We start from the raw sequence: 21,370 nt of genomic DNA on the forward strand, positions 1-21,370 counted from the left end.
GCATATCCTTCAATCTAGTGTACATATACTTCTTTTTCCAACTATCCATTCAAGAAGGCTCAATATACTGCCAATCAATGAGAAAATATTATATTGGGGTACTCGGGGAACTCGAACGCATGCGACGCATCAGGATTTATGCTCGACATGTGCGCTTCAGGGTCATTGTGTATGACAATGCCATGACTCGGGTTCTTGATCAAAGGGGCGTAAACATTTTCATCATCATCCACACCTTCGTCATCGATATCATCTGGGACCTAAAATCTTCACCCTCAAGAAGGCTCGATATGCCGCCAATCAATGAGCAAATATTATATTAGGGTACTTGGGGAACTCGAACACATGCGACACATCAAGATTTACACTCGACATGTGCGCTTCAGGGTCATTGTGTATGACAATGCCACAACCCGGGTTCTTGATCAAAGGGGCGTAAACATTTTCATCATAATCCACACCTTCGTCGTTGATATCACTGGGACCTAAAATCTTCACCCTCATTATCAAAATGATCATTTATTACCGGATCCATCTTCACCATCCACATCAGCCTCAATCATAACTAGATGTATCTGTAAACAGGGACCCGAATTAAGGTTGTCATATGCAGTCCGAGCATGGTGTGGATTTTTGGCCCATCTCAATGTCACTCCATCACCGGATGGTTTTGCTCATCCAACATTAAGATCGAGCTCCAACCTATACATATACGATCATCTATCGACAGACGCTTTCAAAATCTCTATACACAAGTCTTGAACTTCATATTGTTAACTTAATGAAATGAAATCTTGTAATGGCCCAAATTTAATGTTATCAGAATAGTGGTTTCGTAACCACAAATCCGATGAGGGAAAATTTATTTTTCTTATATTTTTATGGTCTATGATTTCACAAAATGATTTTGTGAAAATTTCATTCGAAAATTTCGACGTTTGGGCACTCAATTTAGTCAAAAGGACTAAATTGTAAAAAGTGAAAAAGTTGAGTTCTACATGTTAGAGGTGTCCAATTGTTATGAAACTTTAAATTGGAGGTCCTTATATGGTAATTAGACCATTGATTAAGTTGGTAGACAAAAATGGACATGAGATAAGTGAAATAGAAAATTTTTAAGTTAGGGGTAATTTGGTAATCTAGTAATTAAAATTAATTAAAAGGGAAAAAGATGGCAAATTGTGCTCATCTTCTTCATTTGGACGAAATCAGCAAGGGGGAAAGCCATAGTTAGGGTTTTCAAACTTCCAAGCTCCATAATCAAGAAGAACGAAACTCGAGGCTAGATAAAGGAAAGAATAAAGTTGAAGGCTAAGTTGGTGAATTTGGCTATATTTGGCACCGAGGTAAGTTTACGGTAAATAAATGCAATATTTCAATAATTATTATTAATGTTGCTATTTTCCAGCAACTATGAATTTATTTCATGAATTTATATTGATGTTAATTTAAGTATAAAATGATAATGAATTAATATTAAAAAGTCCCGTTGATACATAAGGAAAGTACTGGATACAAATGTCATGACATTTGGGTAAAGAGATCCCATGTAAGACCATGTCTGGGACATTGCATTGGCATCCTTGAGATCATGAGAGGTCTCATGTAAGACCATGTCTGGGACATGGCGTTGGCACCGAGACGAGAGGTCCCATGTAAGACCATGTCTGGGACATGGCTTTGGCATGTTATGATCAGAAGAAACCCAAGTATCCTTATTGTTCCAATGTGGCTCAACGGGCTAATAAACGAATCGTGTGCATGAAAGGTCAGTTAAAAGTAAAAATGGCAAGCTCAGGTGAGTTGTAATATTTAAGAATTTATTATATTAACAATTTATATTCAATGATGCAGCAAGAGAGGAGTAAGTTATGAACACAATTATATTAAGTAAACAAACAAGAGAACTAGTATGAGATTAACTAAAGAGTAAACTAGAGATATAGTCACTTGAGTTTAATTATTTGTGTTAAGTATTATTATTTATTTGCTAGTAAACTTACTAAGCTTTATACTTACGTCTTTTATTTCTTTTCTCTTATAGTATTGCAAGGCTACTTCAAGAATCCTAAAGAGGTCAGAGATCGTCCACACTATCAAGAACAACTACTCGGTATTTTATGATGAAACATGTTTGAGTTATGGCATGTATAGGGATTTAGTTATTTCATATGTTTGTAATTATGGTTTTGCTATAGAAAGATGTGTAAGCATTTGATGATGAATGGTTGTTTAAATGGTCAAGGATGAAGATGTTTGTTGTTATAAAATTCTAGGTGATAAATTATGTATGGAAATCATGAAAGAGTAAAATTTTGCAAAGAAACAGAACTCAGACAGCAACAGTGATGTAATTTTGAAAAATCACCTAGGATAGTATAAAATGAATTAGAGAGTGAATGATATATGGAATTAAAGCTTGTTGAGTCTATTTTCATGGAAAAATAACGGTTTAACAAAAGAAATTTTATATTTTGAGATATGTGAATTTTAGTGAGACAGGGTCAGATCTATTTTTGGAGTCCCATGTTCTGAATTTAGAAAATCATTAAAAATTGTAAAAAAAATGGTTAAGAGTTATAGTTTATATGTCTAGATTCCTTGTTGAGTCTATTTTCTGTAAAAACAAGTAAGAACTTCATATGAAAATCCTACAGTGAGAAAACTTATTTTTAGTGGCAAGAGGTCAGGACAGTCAGGTGGTGAAACAGGGGAGACTTTAACTAATAAACTGTACTAATTGGCTGAACCAAAAATTCTAAAAATTTTATGGTAAGTATATATATAAGTCTAGTTTTATGGAAAATTTACGGAGTTAAATTTTGAGTTCCGTAGCTCAAGTTATAATTAATTTAGTAACTACTGCCCAATTGGACAGATTTGCTGTAAATAGTGAAATAAATTTTCAAACCAAGTGTTTATGCACCGAATTAGTAAGATAAGCTAAGTAATGTCTCGTGCTCGACTCCGGCAACGGTATCGGGTAAGGGGTGTTACACATCTTCAACGGGCTCCATATCTGCTAACTCGGCAAACAATTGAACGTGTTCAGTGTTAACCCTCCTAGTGGGGCAGTATTGTACAACTATTATCTCCACGTCTTCAGCATCTAAACGTTTAATCTCAGTAAATTTTAAGATTTGACGAAATTGAACATTTATAAAATAGTCTCTATATCCTCCTCCCATAACATCGAGCAAATTTTGCATTGATTTTTCCTTTCATATCATTAACAGACACATTCCTTACAAATTTCATTCCTATTTTTTGTCGAGATTGAAATATGCAACCAACAGTTGTTTTTAAAATTAATCCATCTAAATGAACCATACGATGAATTGGTTTTTCATATTCTATACTAACTTGAACCTTACTTTTGCAGTGGAAAACACAAATCTTCCTTCTTTTTTCTTTTCTCCTCTTCTACAAAATATATTTTTTCTTCTTAGATATTGCTACAAAAAATTTCAATAAAATACTAGCTTTCAAAACTAATATATTGTTGGTCAGGTGGGTTAGGGTATATATAGCGATCGGAGGTGCCGCTTGACACATCGATGGTATTGATTAAAATATATATTTTAGAAATGGAAAAAGAACATGAAAAAAAATCAGGAAAAAAAAGCTGAAATGAAAAGAAAATGTAATGACCCATTTTCAGTAAATCGAAATAGTGGTTTCGTAGCCACAAATCCGAGCTAGAAAGAAAATTTATTTTAATATTGTGGTATGGTCTATATTATGATAGGAAGGCTGCATGAAAATTTTGATAATAAAATTTTATTGATTATATGGTAAAATTTATTTAAATAGATTAAATAAAAAAATGCATTTCCGGGACTTTCTTCCTGTAAATCGGATTCGTAAATATTTATTATAAATATTTACGAAGTTAGTTGTGTATCTAATTATGTTTTGACTAGGATAATTTGATGTAATTAGAAGAAATTAGGAAAAAGGGATTAGATCGAAATAAGTGTGAAAGTTTAATTATAAATTAAAGAAAGTTAAAAGGACCAAATAGGAAGTATGCCTTTTTCTAAGATTGAGGCGGCATAACAAATGAAATATCTAAGATATTTTTTATTTAAAATATATATTATATATTATATTATTTAATTAATAAGTAATATTATATTGTATTATATTATATTATATTATATTATATTATATTATATAAAACAAATGAAAAGAAAGAAACAGAATAGAATTTGAAACGGAACAGGGGAGAAAGAAAGAAAGAAAGAAAAAGTAAAGAAGAAAATTAGAGTTTTTAAGGTTCAATTTTAAATTGGTAAGTCAAATTAAGTCCTTTTCTTGAAATTTTTGAGTTTACTAGTAGGTATATGTTGAAATTTTGAAAGTTAGTAGAATTTTTTTTATGTAGTTTATATTGAATTAGTGGATGAATTAGATTGAATTGATGAAAATTCAAACTAGGATTGGGAAAAGGATTAAATTGGGGAATACGTTATAAGTTTAATGTAAAATTGTAAGAAATTCGATATTTAGGTTTATTAGTGAAAATTTGAGAGTTAAGTCAAGTTGTAAGTAGAATTTAAGTAAAAATAAGGTATAGATTGTGATAGAAATAGAAATAATTTTAGTTATGAATTAAATTGAAATGTTATCTAAGGTAAGAAATTATGAAATTATTATATCATATATGTTTATTTTTATTAAATAATATAGGAAATTTATTTGATTGTTTTTTTTTCTAATATATAAATGTTATGTGTTTTATATGAAATTGAAGAGAAAGAAAGGAAAGGAAATGATCTAATTGAAGAAAAAGGAAAAGAGAAGGCTAAGGAGTGAAGGAAGACATCATCTCAACCTTTTTGTTGTAAGAACTACAAGATTATTTTACTTTAAATTTTTTTATTTAAATGCTTATATTATAGTATAGAATTATTTAGAAATAAAATAAAATAAAGTAAAATAAAAGATTATAGAATTATGAAATTTGTAAAGAAAATGATAGATGGAAAGTATAAGGTGGTATATTGTTTGAACATTAAGTAAATGTTGTGACAAAAGTATATATATGTGAAAATGGTGTGATAATTGTGAATTGTGAAATAAGCACTAAATTGTTATGATGGAGAAATGAGAAGTGTTTTTCGAAATAATTCTATAAAGTATTTAAATGAATGAGATTCAGTTCTAATGCCCAAGTAGATGGATTTTAGAACTACCAGGATATTAGTGGCATGCCATTAAGGAACTTTAGCGCGCTCTCTGATTTTTAGCACGTTAGTGCTCTCTGACTATTAGAACGTTGGTGCTCTTTGATATTTAGCATGTCAGTGCTCTCTGTATAGCACTTTAGTGCTCTCTGTTCATTAGTGCATAATAATGCACCTCTGTATTTGTTTCATATATCCGGTGTGTTCTAGAAAATCTACTTTGGGCTAAGATTATGATTTGTGGATAAAAGCGAATCATTAAAATGCTAAGTTTGACTCGAGGAGGTAAAGTCAAGATAGAAGATCTCTCATCTCATCACATCCTCAAGAGCTTCAAAAGTAGGTACCATATTTTGAATTAAAATGGCATGTACATAGACAGTCAGTTATGCTTCCATGTGTTAGGAACTAAAATGTAAACTCTTGAACTTCTATCTATTTTTAGGTACTTTACGTATTTTGGTATATATATGAAATGAATTAGTAAAACTATATGTATGTTTGCAAATATGGTTGGTAAGTTAAAATGCTATGTATAAATGTTTTAATTAAACAATATCTAGCTATAACCGTTTTGGCACCAAATGTAATATCCTTATACTGGGTCTGTACGATTAGACCATGTAGAGGGTTGTTATAGAAAGGGCATGGGAGCTCGTGACCATCTGATCACGAGTTCTCATGCCCTTTCTTTTCATTCACAACTTTTGTTTTCTGATTTATGCTTTTTTTTCCTTTTCTTCTGTTTTCTATTTGACCAACAGGCAAAAAAATGTTTTAACTTTCTCGGTGTTGCCTAACATGCCGACGATACCATTAAAAAATATTTTTAAACTTAGTATACCCATTTATTTTTTGGGTATTTTTCAAAATTACATATCGGTGCTGCCTAATACAATGGTGACACAAAAAAAAATTAAAAAACTAATCATGTTGTAATGATTGGAGGAAATTTTGGATGGTGCAGTTGGTGTGTCAGGAGGCACCAGTAAAGAACTATAGCAAATATCTATTTTCGTAAATAATTTTTTACTTACCCATTTTGATAAATAATTTTTTTTACATTATTTGAGTAAAAAAATTCCAAATATCCTCATTTCTACAATTTGCAAATCAAGTACCTCATTTCTACAATTTTAATCTAATAGAAATAAATAATTAAACTGCATCGAGGAAGGTGGATGTATACGTTCGGAGATTTGTTGACTTTCATGTCGGTAAAAGAGTCCAAACCATCTCGAGATTTGTTTATCTTCACATCTCATGGTGATGTTTGTAGTACATTCCGAGAAATCAAAACTAAGTTGTAGATTATCTAGCCAAACAAACCTTGATCAGAATTGATAATTTGCAAATATTCGATGCTCCTCATCCGATGACGCACACGTTAATGGATTTGGACAAGAATAATAATATTTTTTCCTTTTCAGAATACTATTTTGTAATTAGTTTTACTTTAGTATTTTCACACACACAAAATATATATATAAGCCTTATAAAATTGCAAACACCGAGGCCCTCCCCTGCTTTCGTGTATTATATATATAAGAGTAAACTACACCCATGGTCACTTTTGTTTACCTTAGGTTACGTTTTAGTCACTTATGTTTGAAATATTACGTTTTAGTCATTTACGTTATCATGTTGTAACATTTTAGTCACTGAGCCATTAATCGTCGTTAATGGTGTAACGGTAAGCTGACGTGGAACATTAAATCATCATTTCAAACAAAATTTTAAGTTAAATTATACAATTGATCCCCATATTTTTTCGTTTTAAGCAATTTAATTTTTTTCTCTTATGTTCTTTAAACTTTCCTCTCTTTTTTCCATTCTCTTTTGTTTCTTCCTCTGTTTTCATACATTTCCTATTTCTTTTAACATATTAGGAAGTCAAATTGGCAGTGAAAAAAGAAGTAGGAAGTCGACTATCATCATTGCCTATAACCAAAACCCATACCATACTTCTTTCTTCACTGCCAATTCGACTTCCTGGTATGTTAAAAGAAATAAAGAAAGTAGGAAAACAGAGGGAGAAGCAGAAGGGAATAGAAAAAAGAAAGAAAGTTAAAAGAACCTAAAAGAATTAAATTGCTCAAAACGAAAAATTATGGGGACCAATTGTATAATTTAACCTAAAGTTTTTGTTTGAAATGATAATTTAACGTGCCACGTCAGCTTACCATTACACCATTAACGACAATTAACGGCTCAGTGACAAAATATTATAACACGATAACGTAAGTGACTAAAACGTACCATTTCAAACATAAGTGACTAAAATGTAACTTAAGGTAAACAAAAGTGACCATGGGTGTAGTTTACCCTATATATAAAAAGCCTTATAAAGTTGCAAACAGCAAGGTGTTATTATCATATTCTTAGTCAAGAAATTACAGTTAGGTTCAATGGAAATTACAAAAGAATATGAAGATGGATTGAAGCTGATGGAAGAACTAACCACCAATGCTCAGCAAATCCAAGAACAGGTTTTGAGCCAAAACTGACCACAAATGCAGGAACACAGTATCTGAGTCGATTCATCAATGGCGATGCCGACAAGCAATGCTTCAAAACCAATGTTCCCATTGTTACTTATGAAGATATCAAGCCTTACATTGACCGGATCGCCAATGGGGAGACATCAAACATCCTTTTAACCCAACCCGTCCACGAGTTCCATTTAAGGTCTAAATTTCTTGTCTTTCTTTTAAATTTTCTTGCTATATATGTTTCCTAGTTCCTACCATTTCAATTCCCTGTTTCATTATACGCAGCACTGGAACTTCAGGAGGCCTGCCGAAGTTGATACCTGTGACGGTTGGAACTTATAATCAAAGAGCTGTTTATTATTTTACCCTGTTGGGATCTCTGATGAATAAGTAAGAAACTGTAGTACTGCATGTATGTATGTATGTGATATTTCAACCAAATCAGAAAACTAACTAGTAAATGAGTTCTATTTATTCAGACAATTTGGATTTGGTGACTTGGACAAAACCGGCAAGAGATTGCAACTTTTGTTTGCCAAAGCAGGGTCTGAAACCGCTTGCGGCCTCAAGGCAACAACTGTTCCCCAGTTTAGAACCGCCATTCCCAAGCTTTTAACAAGCCCATTGAGACAATCTTTTGCCCAGACAACAACCAGAGCATGTTCTGCCAACTACTCCTCGGTTTAATACACCGAGACGAAGTTGTTTCAGTCGGCTCGACCTTTGCCACCGTTGTGCTAAGAGCCATCAAGTTTTTAGAACAGCACTAGGGAGAGCTATGCTCCAACATAAGAACGGGTCGAATAAGCGATTGGGTCAACGATCCGGCTGCCGAAACATCGTAACATCGATCGTAAAGCCTAATCCTAAACTGGCCGATTCAATCGAAAACCTATGTGGTTGTAAATAATGGGAAGGAATACTCAGAAAGGTATGGCCTAAAGCCAAGCTTGTCGATGCTATTACCACAGGTTTTATGAGCCAATACGCTGAAACACTTGAATTCTACAGCGGAGGGCTGCCTTTAGTGTCAACTGGTTATATTTGCTCGGAGGCTATTTGTGGGATCAATTTAGAGCCTCTAAGTAAGCTTTTTGAGGTCTCTTACACATTCTTCCCCTACATGGCTTACTTTGAATTCCTTCCTGTGGAAAAAGACGGCGCAACCATATGTCCGAACAGATTTAGTTTAATGCTAAACCTGTTGATCTTGTAAATGTGAAGCCTGGTCACTATTACGAATTGCTTGTTACAACTTATGGAGGTAAAATTCCTTATCTGATCTATAGCAATTAAAAAATCCCTTTGCTATACTTACATTTAGGATTTGGTCCTTTTACTTTGACATAATTCTATCCCTTTATTTTACTTTTATAATTTAATTATTTTGGTTAAAATATTTATGTGCATTTTTACTTAAGAATACCTCATTCAGCATGATGAATTAGTAAAAATGATTTACATCGGTAAATTTAAGTGTCATAATTAAGTGTATAATCAAAATATCGCAAATTAAAGTTCAAGGACTAAAACCCAATTTTAAACATAATAGAAGGGCCAAAACTATAAATTTACCTAAAAGAAAAGTTTCATGTAATATCTAATGTTATCTTTGATAAGTATTTTTTTTAAGGATTATATCAATACAAAGTTGAAGACATTTTAAAGGTGATCGGTTTTTATAACAACACACCTTGATTTCAATTCATAGAGAGGCAGAACGTTATTCTAAATATCGAATCAGATAAAACAAGTGAATTGAATCTTTTAAATGCAGTGAACCAAGCAAAGACTCTTATTGATTCATTAGGGTTCATCTTGAGATGGTACACTAGCCATGTTGATGCATCTTCAATACCAGGCCACTATGTCGTATTTTGGGAGCTCAAGGCAAAAGAAGGCAACGACAATATTGTAGAGCTTGATAGGACGATAATGACGGAATGTTGCTCTAGAATGGAAGAGTCATTGGATTTTATATACAGATTGTATAGGAAGGAAAATGCAATTGCAGCTTTGGAGATGAAGGTTTTGAAGCATTAATGGATTACCATGTGTCTCAAGGAGCTTCTTTGAGCCAATACAAGGGATCTACTTGCATTAAATCTAAAGAAGCCATTCTAGTGTGATGGCAAGGTTTTTTATCCCGAAGAAACCAAAGGAATTTGGTTAATTTTTACTTTTGGAATCATTCCAATTATAAAATTTAGTTGTTACCCAACTGATAATAATAATAATCTATCAGTTTTATGTTATGTTAAATTGTAATTTTTATAGTATTTTTTAATTTGATTAATTTTATCTCTTATATTTTTTTGATATTTCAATTCTGACTCAAATAACATCTATATTAAATTCATTAACTAAATAATGTAACTTTTGTACGAGTATTGTGTAAAAATAATAATCTAACATGACATTACATGACTTTTCTATTACATGTTATAAAATTTTAAGTAAATAAATGGTTGCCCTCAAAAAAAAAATTTTGTTTAATCCTAAAAAACTACAAAAATATATGTTAATACAATAGTAAAATTACATTTTAATTCTCATGAAAATATATAACTCAATTTCACCTCCCGTCCCAAGAAAATTTTTAGCTTCGTCTTTGATGTCTATCACATAATATTTTAAAGATAGCAAAATTCAACTTAATGAATTTAGTGGCTAGCCTTATATTAGAAATAAAATTTAAAAAGAACAGGTATTAGAAATGAAAAAAATTAGATTTATTGATTGTTACATGAAAAAATAAATTATGTCGAACACTTTTCGAAGAAAGAATTTCAATCAAAATTAGATTTCAGAGATGATATTTTGAAAAAAATGTCACGAATTTAAATATAAATCATAAAATTGATATAAAAATTTGTTTCAATTAAAATTTTATCTCAAAAGAAAAGAAAATTAATTGTGAGTTTAACTCAAATAAGGCAATAAATCTTCATGTAACAGGAGATGAAATTGTGTGGAATTAATATGTCACACTATTTATATTAATTTTGGATAGATTAATGTGTCGTTTTGATTTTCAATATTTTTTGGAACAAAAGTCATAAAGGTTTAATCCATATAACACTTTAATCACACTAAATCAAAAACCCAAGAATAAAACAAAACCACCTAATTTGACCATCGCCCAAAACGTGATAAAATCATGAATAAAGTTCCAGTCATAAATGCCAATTTGGGGCAGTCAATGGCTGCCATTGCCAGTGGTAACCCCTAAAGTACACTCACCAAACTACCTTCGTATCTTTTATTTTCAATTTAATAATTATCCATTAAATTTAAAATCAAATCACTGGACCAAAGCATCGTATTTTCATTAAACCAATCAAACCAAGACATGCCCAGCACAAATTGTCTTGTCCCACTTCTTAACACTGATTGAACATTTTAATATTCTTTTATAAAATAAAAAATAAAATAAAAAAGGACCCGAAGCTTTTTACTCTTTAGAGGGCATATTTTAAAGCTCCCGCAGAACTCTGCTTTCTTTTCTTTTTTGGTTTATTTAAAGATTCTGCTTATTGTTCTACCTATATAGATAAAGAGAGAGGCCTTTTGTTTTGGCAGTGGCTGTAGTGAACGGAGGCGTTGATATGGGGAGTGTTTCACAAGCTTATTTGGAAAGCGAACCAGTGAAGGAGGCGAGATCTTTGATATCTGAGCTTTGTCGCCAGTTCTATAGCCTTGGATGGGTCTCAGGAACAGGTGGCAGCATCACCATGAAGGTCCATGATAGCTCTATCCCCAAGCCTCAACAACTTATCCTCATGTCCCCTTCTGGTAACTATTCCTCAATCAATACTCGTGTTTTTTTTTTGTTTTTGGCTTCTTAATATTTGGTATTGAAACTCGAATCTGTTTGTTTTAAGCTCTCTTTTCTTTCTTTTTAATTAATTTGGGTTCTTTGATCTCTGGATCATTGTTATTGTAGATTAATCATGTCTTTTTTCTAGATATTTTGGTTCTCGGTCATGACTGTTTGTTATTGAAGCTCAAAATTCTAGTTTTTTTTAATCACTAATTTGGGAACTTGATCGTTGAATCATGTTTTGTAGCTGGATCATTTGTTTTCAACTTTTTTTATTTCTGGGTTTTGTTATTCTAACTCGAAGTTGAATTTATTATAATTAATTGATAGGTTGTTATTGTTTTAGCGCTTTACTTCTCTCTTTTTTCCCTCGGTTCTTTTGCCTTATGGGCATTTCATAGTCAGGCTCAGTCCCTCTCTTTTATTAATCTAGAATTTTAACCATAGCGATTGTTTTTATTCAAGCTGAATAACTTCTTTTTTTCTTTTTTATGGTTCTTTTTGCTTCTGTTATAAGTCATTGAAGCTCAAATTTGTGTTTTTTATTATTATTATTAATCACGAGGGTTTAGTAACTTAGCTGTTGCTGATTAGCTCACTTCTTTGTTTTCCTTCACACTCTTGCTTTTGGATATTATTATCTAGCATGAATGATTTTGATATCTGGGCTGTGGTTAATCTAAGCTCAAACTTTCTCCCTTTTTATGGCCTTTTTGGCTACTTGGTATATGCTTTTCAAGCCCAAATGTTTGTTCTTTTTTCCATTAGTTTGAGATGCCATTTCTTTTACTATTTTGAGTGTTGATTTTACTCCGACCATATGAATCTGTGGATACCATTACAATTACTCGCCTCATTAGACAGCCTTGTGGATAGAACTTGTCTTTCATTGCATTTTGTATGTTGTCATTCATCTTCAATTGTATGTTTATTTATTCCTTTGCATCTTGTTTAAGACATACTGTTTGTATTGTCTTCTAGAATAGCTTACCTATGGGTTTTTGACTTGGTAATTTGATAGGTGTCCAAAAGGAGAGAATGGAACCAGAGGACATGTATGTATTATCAGGAGATGGGGCTATCATATCTTCACCTTCTCCAAAGCCATACCCTCATAAGCCTCCTAAATGCTCTGATTGTGCTCCGCTTTTCATGAAGGTAACTATTATCTGTGTTTATGTAGGAAAACCTTACAAAAGAAACTACAATTGGATTGAAATCAGAAGATGGCCAAGTTTCGGTTGCTTTGGTGCAAATATAGATTAAAGATCCCAGACACAAATTGATAACCTGCAGATTTAGCTCTCATCTAGTTTAGGTGCTCTTGATCCTATTGGAACTGAAAACTTGGTGGAGGGTGTAAAATGATGTATATTCTTGTGGTTGTTATGGCTAAATTGTTAAAATTTTCATTGTAAAAGTAAATCCTATTTGTTACTTAATCTGTTACATTCTGCAACTGGTTGACATAATTTTGTTTTACCAATCTGGAATACAACTCGTTAACTACTTAGATTCTTATTAATAGTTTTACCCAAAGGTTAGTTGTTGATTACTTGGTTTAGTTAAGGAGTCGAAATAGTACTGCTATTTGTCACCAGTATTCTTTTTTCCTCTTAATTCAGGCATATCATATGCGTAATGCTGGGGCTGTTATCCACAGTCATGGAATGGAATCCTGTCTTGCAACAATGATCAATCCACATTTGAAAGAGTTTCGTGTAAGTTATTGTTGACTGTAATATTATTCTAAACTGTGTTTCTCTCTATTTCTTTCACTTTAAATTCTTTCTTTACTGCTCACATCTGTGTTATTTTAGTGATTGTTTTACTTTTTCTCTTTTGGATGTTTGCAGATCACTCATATGGAAATGATAAAAGGAATCCAAGGACATGGTTACTATGATGAACTTGTGATCCCAATTATCGAGAACACGGCTTATGAAAACGAGCTCACTGATTCTCTTGCTAAAGCTGTATGTTTTTTCTGCATTGATCTTTTCAATATCGATAAAGAGACTTGTTTTATGATGAGCATAAAATGTTCATGTAACTGAATAAGATAATCAAATACCATATATCAACGAGGGCAAAGTGTTTCTATTTCCTAGTACCAGTTTGCTAATAAGAACATATTGTCTTCATTGCAGTTCACTAGCAATTCATTTCAGTGTGCTTTCATTTTAATGAAGTTAACTTTAACATTTTTCAGATTGAAGCCTATCCTAAAACAACTGCTGTGCTTGTTCGCAATCATGGCATATATGTATGGGGAGACTCATGGATTAGTGCTAAAACTCAGGTTTGTGAAACTTGTGTATACATTTGAGTTCAAACTAGGGAAGTTTCAGAATGTGTTCATGGACCCTCACTCTCATGGCTTTACTGCTGCTTACAGATGCCAAAAGTATTTTGTATGCATATGAATTAGAATGTAAAAAGAATAGTAAAAAGAAAAAAACCTTTGTTAAAAGTTGATGCTCGTTCCTAGTGAGATATACATTCTTACATGTTGCAGTAGGTAATCTTCTGTTGCTTTCTTCTACCATGACATACTATTTCAGAGTGAATGTTACCATTACCTCTTTGATGCTGCTATTAAACTTCACCAACTCGGCTTAGACTGGTCTACCCCAGATCATGGCTCCATTCAGGTTGTTAAAGGAGTCCCAAGTGTCGACTGCAGGATGAACGTGTCGAAAAAGGCCAGATTAGCAGATTCAAATTGTAATGGGAAGCCATTTACAGTAAGAAATTTACATATTTTCCCTTCAATTAGTTAAATTCAGGATTTATACATGATATAATCTCCCCTCTAACAGAAATTTCCATATGGGGGTGCCTTTAACTTAAATGGACAAATGACATACTGGTGGACTCTGATTGTTTTATTGCTGAACAAGAAGATTGTTACATTCAATCATCAGAAAAACAGTCTCATCTGTGTTTTGCTTTGTTGCAGCGTTGCATTGTCCTTGACATTGAAGGAACTACCACTCCTATTTCATATGTAACTGATATTCTCTTTCCTTATGCCCAAAACAATGTCGGGAGGCATTTATCTGCAACATATGCTAGTGCTGAAACCCAAGATGATATTAAGCTGTTACGTTCTCAAGTAAGATTTTCTTTGGACCTTTGAACCTTTTATCTATGTTGCATCATGATTCAATCTTTTGGCTTTGCTTCTTGAGGCAATTTTTTTTACATCTTAGAGGAAATCATTAATTTTAAGAGTTAAGCCACAATTGAATGTCAATGAATAAGAAACCTTACTCCTATGTTTATAATGGAAATTTGGGAATTGAGACTTGCATATATGAGTCTGGGACACCACTTCTGGTAGATGCTTCTTACTGGAAATTATATGCTTGTTGCTTTGGTTAAGCTCTGCCAGTGAACTGAAACTGATTACTCCTTCTAGGAGTCTTAACCAAATGAAGAACAAATATGAGCTATTCAAATTTGTGGTTGGATTGGCTGAGCTTTTGGCTTGATGCTTAAATTTAATTCAATTGACTCCCATTATCTTTCCTAAAATGATGTGCTTTCAAACTTGTGTGATATACCCAATACATGATCATACTTTCAAAAATGAACTGTGTTCCTAAAATCTAGAGCCATTTTAATTTCTAGATACTTTGAACCTTTGTTGTATATTTGCAAGGAATGTATTTTCTTTGATGATCTGTTAATTTGCCAAATCATTTTAGTTTTTTAAATATTTTATTTATGAGACCCTGGCTTTTTTTCTGGAGTGTTCGTTTTGCTTGACATGGTTTGAGAGATGCGAATTGGATGGACATTTGCACTTAGCACCTCTGATCAAGCCCTTGATATAGCACATTCTACAAAATAGGAATTAATGTTTCTTTAGTCTTACTTTTATGTTCTTAATTAAAATTAAACCGTAGAAAATGAAACTAGGCAATGAAAGGATACTTGTCAACCTCTATTCTTTAGTTTTGTCAATGGGATATTCAATATTGACCATACTAGTTAGCAACCAAAGAACTCTAAATTTACTCCTAAATCAGATGTCTATATTGAATGCATAACAAGTTTTCTACAGGTTGAAGATGACTTGAAGCAAGGTGTTATTGGCGCTGTACCTATCCCCTCAGAGGATGCGGAAAAAGAGGAGGTAATTGCAGCTTTAGTTGCTAATGTGGAAGCAATGATAAAAGCTGATCGAAAAATCACAGCCTTGAAGCAATTGCAAGTAAGCAAAAAAGAACTAAAGAAATTACATTTTTAAAGCTTACCTTTGGGATAGAGCTGATATATGAAGCTAAATAGGGTCATATCTGGCGAACTGGATTCGAGACCAATGAGCTCAAAGGAATAGTTTTCGATGATGTACCAGAAGCCCTTGAAAAGTGGCATGCTTTGGGTGTGAAGGTATCTTGCATATTTCCTTTACTCTTGACTTTATTTTTCTACATTTTTATTTCCTGAATGAAGTTCTGGATTCCATATTTGTCTTTGCTTTGTATGCAAGTACTCCACGATGCAGTGTTTTCACAAGCTGTTTTAATCATTATACAAAACTGAAGCCAATCTTCTCAGTTGATTGGCGCCCATTTGGACCTGATCTAGACCCAAGTTCAAGTTAATATAATTGTTCTTCCCTAGTGATACTGGTTGGTCATAATGTTGTGTACCATCTCTTAGCACAGAAACATGATGCGTTCTCTTATTTCTGAGTGTCTAGCGTTTTAAATCTCTACCCCTCTCCCTCTTTCCTTCCCGAAGGGATTGGTACTCCTTGACTATGCTATTCTAACTCTTCATTTTTGCTGAAGTACCTGTATTGACTCATATCTGAACTATGTGTCCGAGGATATGACATTCCAAGGATTTTCCAAATACATGTAAAAACTTAGAAAATGGAACATGCTAATGTTGGACCAGCACTTATACCATGAGCTCCACTAAAAAAAGCTTAGGAAAAGCTTTTACCAAAATATCTAACGATTTACCAATACTTCTTACATTGTAAATCGTTAAAAATATTGGTAGTAAACCGTTAGAAATATTGGTAAATCGTTAGATATTTTGGTAAAAGCTTTTACTAAGCTAATTTAAGTGGAGCTCACTGTAGAATTTCCCATGTTGGACCCATACCCACATCCGGCATTCATTTTTAAGTCCAAGTAACATAGCTTGGCTATTTTTCTGTAAGTTCAATTTCAATGTCAACCACTGCTTCCTCATTTTACCACAGGTATACATATATTCTAGTGGTAGCAGATTGGCTCAGAGGCTTCTCTTTGGAAATACAAAATTTGGTGATTTGAGAAAGTATTTATCTGGATATTTCGACACTGCAGTGGGGTAAATTCACAACATCCATCATAGCTTCCATTCTTATCACTCAATTTTAATTCAAGGTGACACGTCGTTTTGCCTTCCTTGCCTGCAGAAACAAAAGAGAAAAACGCAGTTATGTTGAAATAACCGATACTTTGGGTGTTGATAAGCCATCTGAGATACTATTTCTAACTGATATCTATCAAGAAGCCATTGCTGCAAAAGCTGCGGGTAATTGTTCTGCTCAATTTTTTCATCTGGGTATGCCAGATTACAGAAGTCATAGGTTCCACTGTTTCTGTTTTTTTCTTCAGTGTCCATATTCTGAGATATAAAATCATTTTCCAAAATAAATGAAACTTTTATTCATCCTCTTCCTTTTTTTCCCTTTTGTTGGTTTGTCTGTTTGTTTCTACTTCCCCCTTAGATATGCTGCACTGTTAGAGGAGAATCTGAATCATATCATATAAATAGTAAAATTTCACTGCACTCCCTTGCATAAGTTGTCAATTGAACATATACCATTAAAATATTTCATTGTTTTGTAGATCGGCTTCAATGTTACTCGAACTAGAAATTAAAGTGATATTATATACTTTGTAACATTTTCATGATTATCCATGTATTAGGTATGGAGGCTATAATCTCTGTCCGTCCCGGGAACAGTCCACTTCCAGATAACCATGGGTTCAAGACCATCAACTCTTTCTTGGAGGTCTAATATAAATTTTGTACTCCTGTAATAATATCAACTGTAACAGTTCATATGCATAATAAATCACTTTTTAACTGCAATAAATCTTGGGTTCCTTACAACCCTTTTATCAAAATCTATTGCTGCAAATTCTGTTTGTGCGTTCATTCTGAGTAATGGGAATAATTTCAACTCTGGGGACGACAACTAATTTTTCAGACACTCAAGTGTTGGGCACTTCTGTCACCCAATAAAGTATCTAACCAGATATCTACCAAACATTGTATGTCATAATAAGGGTTTTGCAGGGACAATAATGATTCGAAGGAGGATTTGGTTTTTCATTTGCAGAGGTTAACACAAGGTGTTTCCTGTGGGGTTTAGGATTTAGAGTTTAAGATTTGTGGTTTAGAGAGATTGAAAGATGATGCGCACTTAAAATCATAAGGAAAAGGTTTTAAGGATGCCTTGATCTTAATCACCAGCAGCACAAGAAAACACCACAATTAAAATACATCTTTGAATGGTATATGTTTCAATGAACATTTTGGTTTAGCTTTGCAATAAAAGCTGTCAATGCTAGTAACTAATGACTAATGAGGCAGTTGAAACTGCATGCATGCAGATGCTGTATATAAATAATGAAGCACAGTGGACAAAATAGTTCTGATTATTGATTTATAAATGTTCTTTTCAGTACAAGCTTAAACAGGAAATGTCTTTAATTTTGTTCGATTTTGCATACCTTTTTCCTATATTTGAAGTTCATTTCAAAGGAAAATGTAGAAACTAGCCTTAACCAGCTAGCCTAAGGTTTTGCAAGCAAAGTAAAGAAATAGCTGACCAGAACTTAGCCCCCACTGAACTGGTTGGCAGTTCTTTGTGCAGTGCAAGTCCTGCTGTGACTTGATCTATTTTATTCCGACTTATTATTATTATTTTCAAGTATTCATATCTGGAAAAGATTGAACATATCCATATTCAACATTCTTGAGGGTTTTATTTTAAACTTCACTTTCAATCATAATCATAACAACAGTTAACTTTTTTTTTCCAATTTAGCCTGCTGTGTGTCTTCACATTTCTTAAGAACACTGCTAACTGATGTATCTAAGACAAGAAAAAGATAGCATTAAAAAGGGAAAATATATATATAAGAAGAAAAAGAAAGAACCCAAACTTGCATATGATTGCATACTAAATCAAAACTTACATGAAAAAGACTGCTCTTCCATCTTGAAAATAAGTTTAAAGACATGTGGGTCATTTTAATCCCTTTCACTTAACAGTTTTCTTACAAACATTGCCTTCGTCTTTATAACCTATAAACATCAAACTTAACTACACTTTACTACTGCTAAAACAGATCAAACCAGACCAAAACTGGTTGTGGTAGTTAAGAGAAAAGCAATTAAAAAAAAGGGTTTTTAGTTAGAAACAAGACCAAGAAAAAGGGTTGGGATTGCCTTTGTAATATTTTCAATATAAAATATGTGTACATATCATTTACTTGCCTTCTACTTAATATTTTGGTGTAGAAAAGTGAAAAGATTAGAGGATCCAATATTGTCACATCTTGTTTGATCCTTTTTTCATTGTTATGGTGGGCCATTTTAAATGATAGAAAAGGTCATACTATTGATTAACAACTGCAAAGTTTTTTGGCTAATGTAATGAATAGAGTTTACAAAGACAATAGGGTAGTACTCTTTACATAGTACAAAACAATTACTAAAGTTTCCAACTTTTTTTCCAATTTTATCTTAATAACAAAATGTACCCAAAAATTATTTTTTTTTTTTGCAGTGAAATGGACTAAAAAAACAGACATCCTTGTAAAACTATGATGGTCCATTATTAAAACCAGCCAAAAAGTCTTCATTCTGCAAGTCACACCTCCCTCACTTTTTTTTCTGAAAAACAAATAAATATCTTCATCTTTTTGATCTTTTGCTAAATAGAAATCAAATCATCAAAGAAAGCAAATAAACAGTATTCTTACAACAACTGTAGTGTCTGTAAATAATATTAGTGAGTTCATGATTTAAAGGAACTTAAGAGTTTCATTTCTTATACCCTTTTAGCAGAAAAGAGCTGCAAAGGTTACATTAAAGGACTTGCTTTCTTGGCCAACACAATGTCACAACAACCACAAAACAGAACAAAACAAAGGATTAGTGGTAATCTTTTTCATATGGGAATAATCTAGTTAGCCATAATCCAAGTAAAATGAAGAAAGAAGGTAAAAAGAAGAGCTTTACCATAATCAAAGGGAGACCAAATCATACAATTGAAGAAAGATCTTCTTAACTTCCTTTTTTTTTTATCACTCAAATTTCAGCCAAAACCCACTTGACAAATCACTCTCAAACTAACATATGTTTAAGAAGAGCCTGAAACTCTTGGTGAAGTAACAGGAAAAAGTGGTAAAAGCTGAGGCTCAGTATCTCTAGGTGTTGACATAGGTGATGGATGCAAGTAAAAGCCTTTCTCAGCTATAGCTTTCTCTTCCTCAGATGAATTCCCTAAAGAAGGTGAAGACTTGTTGAAAGGGTCTTCATTTAATGGTGTAACCGGGCTAAGTGCTAGCTTTGGGAAGTCAAGCAAGCTTGGAGACAAGATCTCTGCATTCCTCGGCGAATAAAAAGCACCACCACCTCCACCGTTGTTAGAAGGAAGGAAAGTGTTGATCATGAGGTTGTTCTTCAGGTTACTGTTTCTTCTCTCATAAAGCTTGAAATTTTGCTTCTTGGGGAGTTGGTTTTCATGGGAGGTATAGGAAAAGATGATTTTGATGGGAGTGCTGGATCTTGTTGATGATGATGATGATGATGATGTTGTGTTGGAGGCTTAGAGGAGGCTTGTTTAGCAGTTTCGGATGAACCAGTGAGCATTTGGACAACCTGTTTAAAAGTAGTTGTGTCAGCTTGGACAAAGGTTGTTGGGTAAGGGTTGGTCTCAGATCTGGAGATGGGGATTGGAGTTAAAGGTGGGGTGGGAATTTGGACACCCCCATTGCTGTTGTTGTGGTTGGTTCCATTGCTATGTGGGGAGTTTAAAGGAGATGATGAAGATGAGGATGATGGGAAGTTCAAGTTCTTGTTGTCTTGTACTAACCTTGATGAATTCTCCATTGATGGGTGTGGTGATTGGTGATCTCTAACACCCCCCCCCTTTACCCTGTAAGAGAAAAAAAAATTTGTTTGGTTGGAGAAGAACAGAAAAAGAGAAGTGAAAAACAAGGATTGATTGCTGTTGAAGACCAGACCAGAAGGTTGCTTATTATAGGTTATTTGTTTTCTTGTGTTATGGCAATCCCATTTCCAGCGAACAACTGGTTATAGTTTTACTCTTTTTCTTTTTCTCTCTCTCTCTCTCTCTCTCTCTTTTCTCTTATTTTAGTTTTTTTTTTTTCCATTTACTGGTTTCTCTGGCTATTGAACTTCTTATGAATTATTTTTAAAAAATATATAAATTATTATTAAAACCATATTTTTTACTTTAATAAAGAAGGAAATAAATAAAAAAAATGGATTTTGGGGTTGGGATTATTTATAAGATAAGGGTATTGGTTGAATATGGAATTTCTTTTGGCCCACCCTTTGCCAAACTGTTTGAAAGATTTGAAAAAAAAATAGATAAAAGAAAAAAAATAAAAATAAATAGATAGGCTTGAGATATAAATAAATAGGAACATATTTGTGGCATTGGGCATTATTGACTTCAGAGCCCTGACTACTTAAACCCTGTGTGTGTTGATGGGACTGGAGATGTTGGGAACTTTCCTTTATTTTTATTTTTATTAACTATCAAATTCACGAAAATCAATATAAATACAAGTTATATATATTTCAATCAA

General features: G+C 32.9%; 1 protein-coding gene and 1 pseudogene across 1 annotated transcript; one reads left to right on the forward strand and one right to left on the reverse strand.

Moving 5' to 3' along the window:
- Positions 1 to 10,981: 10,981 nt before the first annotated feature.
- On the forward strand, positions 10,982 to 17,647 carry LOC107952099 (probable bifunctional methylthioribulose-1-phosphate dehydratase/enolase-phosphatase E1). The gene is made up of 12 exons (XM_016887353.2): positions 10,982 to 11,476; positions 12,526 to 12,662; positions 13,130 to 13,225; positions 13,361 to 13,480; positions 13,717 to 13,806; positions 14,069 to 14,251; positions 14,467 to 14,622; positions 15,577 to 15,726; positions 15,804 to 15,905; positions 16,732 to 16,841; positions 16,930 to 17,048; positions 17,447 to 17,647. The coding sequence occupies exons 1-12, from the start codon at positions 11,290 to 11,292 to the stop codon at positions 17,536 to 17,538; spliced, it is 1,542 nt and encodes a 513-aa protein (XP_016742842.1). The 5' UTR covers positions 10,982 to 11,289; the 3' UTR covers positions 17,539 to 17,647.
- Positions 17,648 to 19,754: 2,107 nt separating this feature from the next.
- LOC107952100 (VQ motif-containing protein 19-like) lies at positions 19,755 to 20,938 on the reverse strand (annotated as a pseudogene).
- Positions 20,939 to 21,370: the final 432 nt, after the last annotated feature.

This window comes from Gossypium hirsutum, chromosome D01 (genome assembly GCF_007990345.1).
Source record: "Gossypium hirsutum isolate 1008001.06 chromosome D01, Gossypium_hirsutum_v2.1, whole genome shotgun sequence".
NCBI lineage: Eukaryota > Viridiplantae > Streptophyta > Magnoliopsida > Malvales > Malvaceae > Gossypium > Gossypium hirsutum.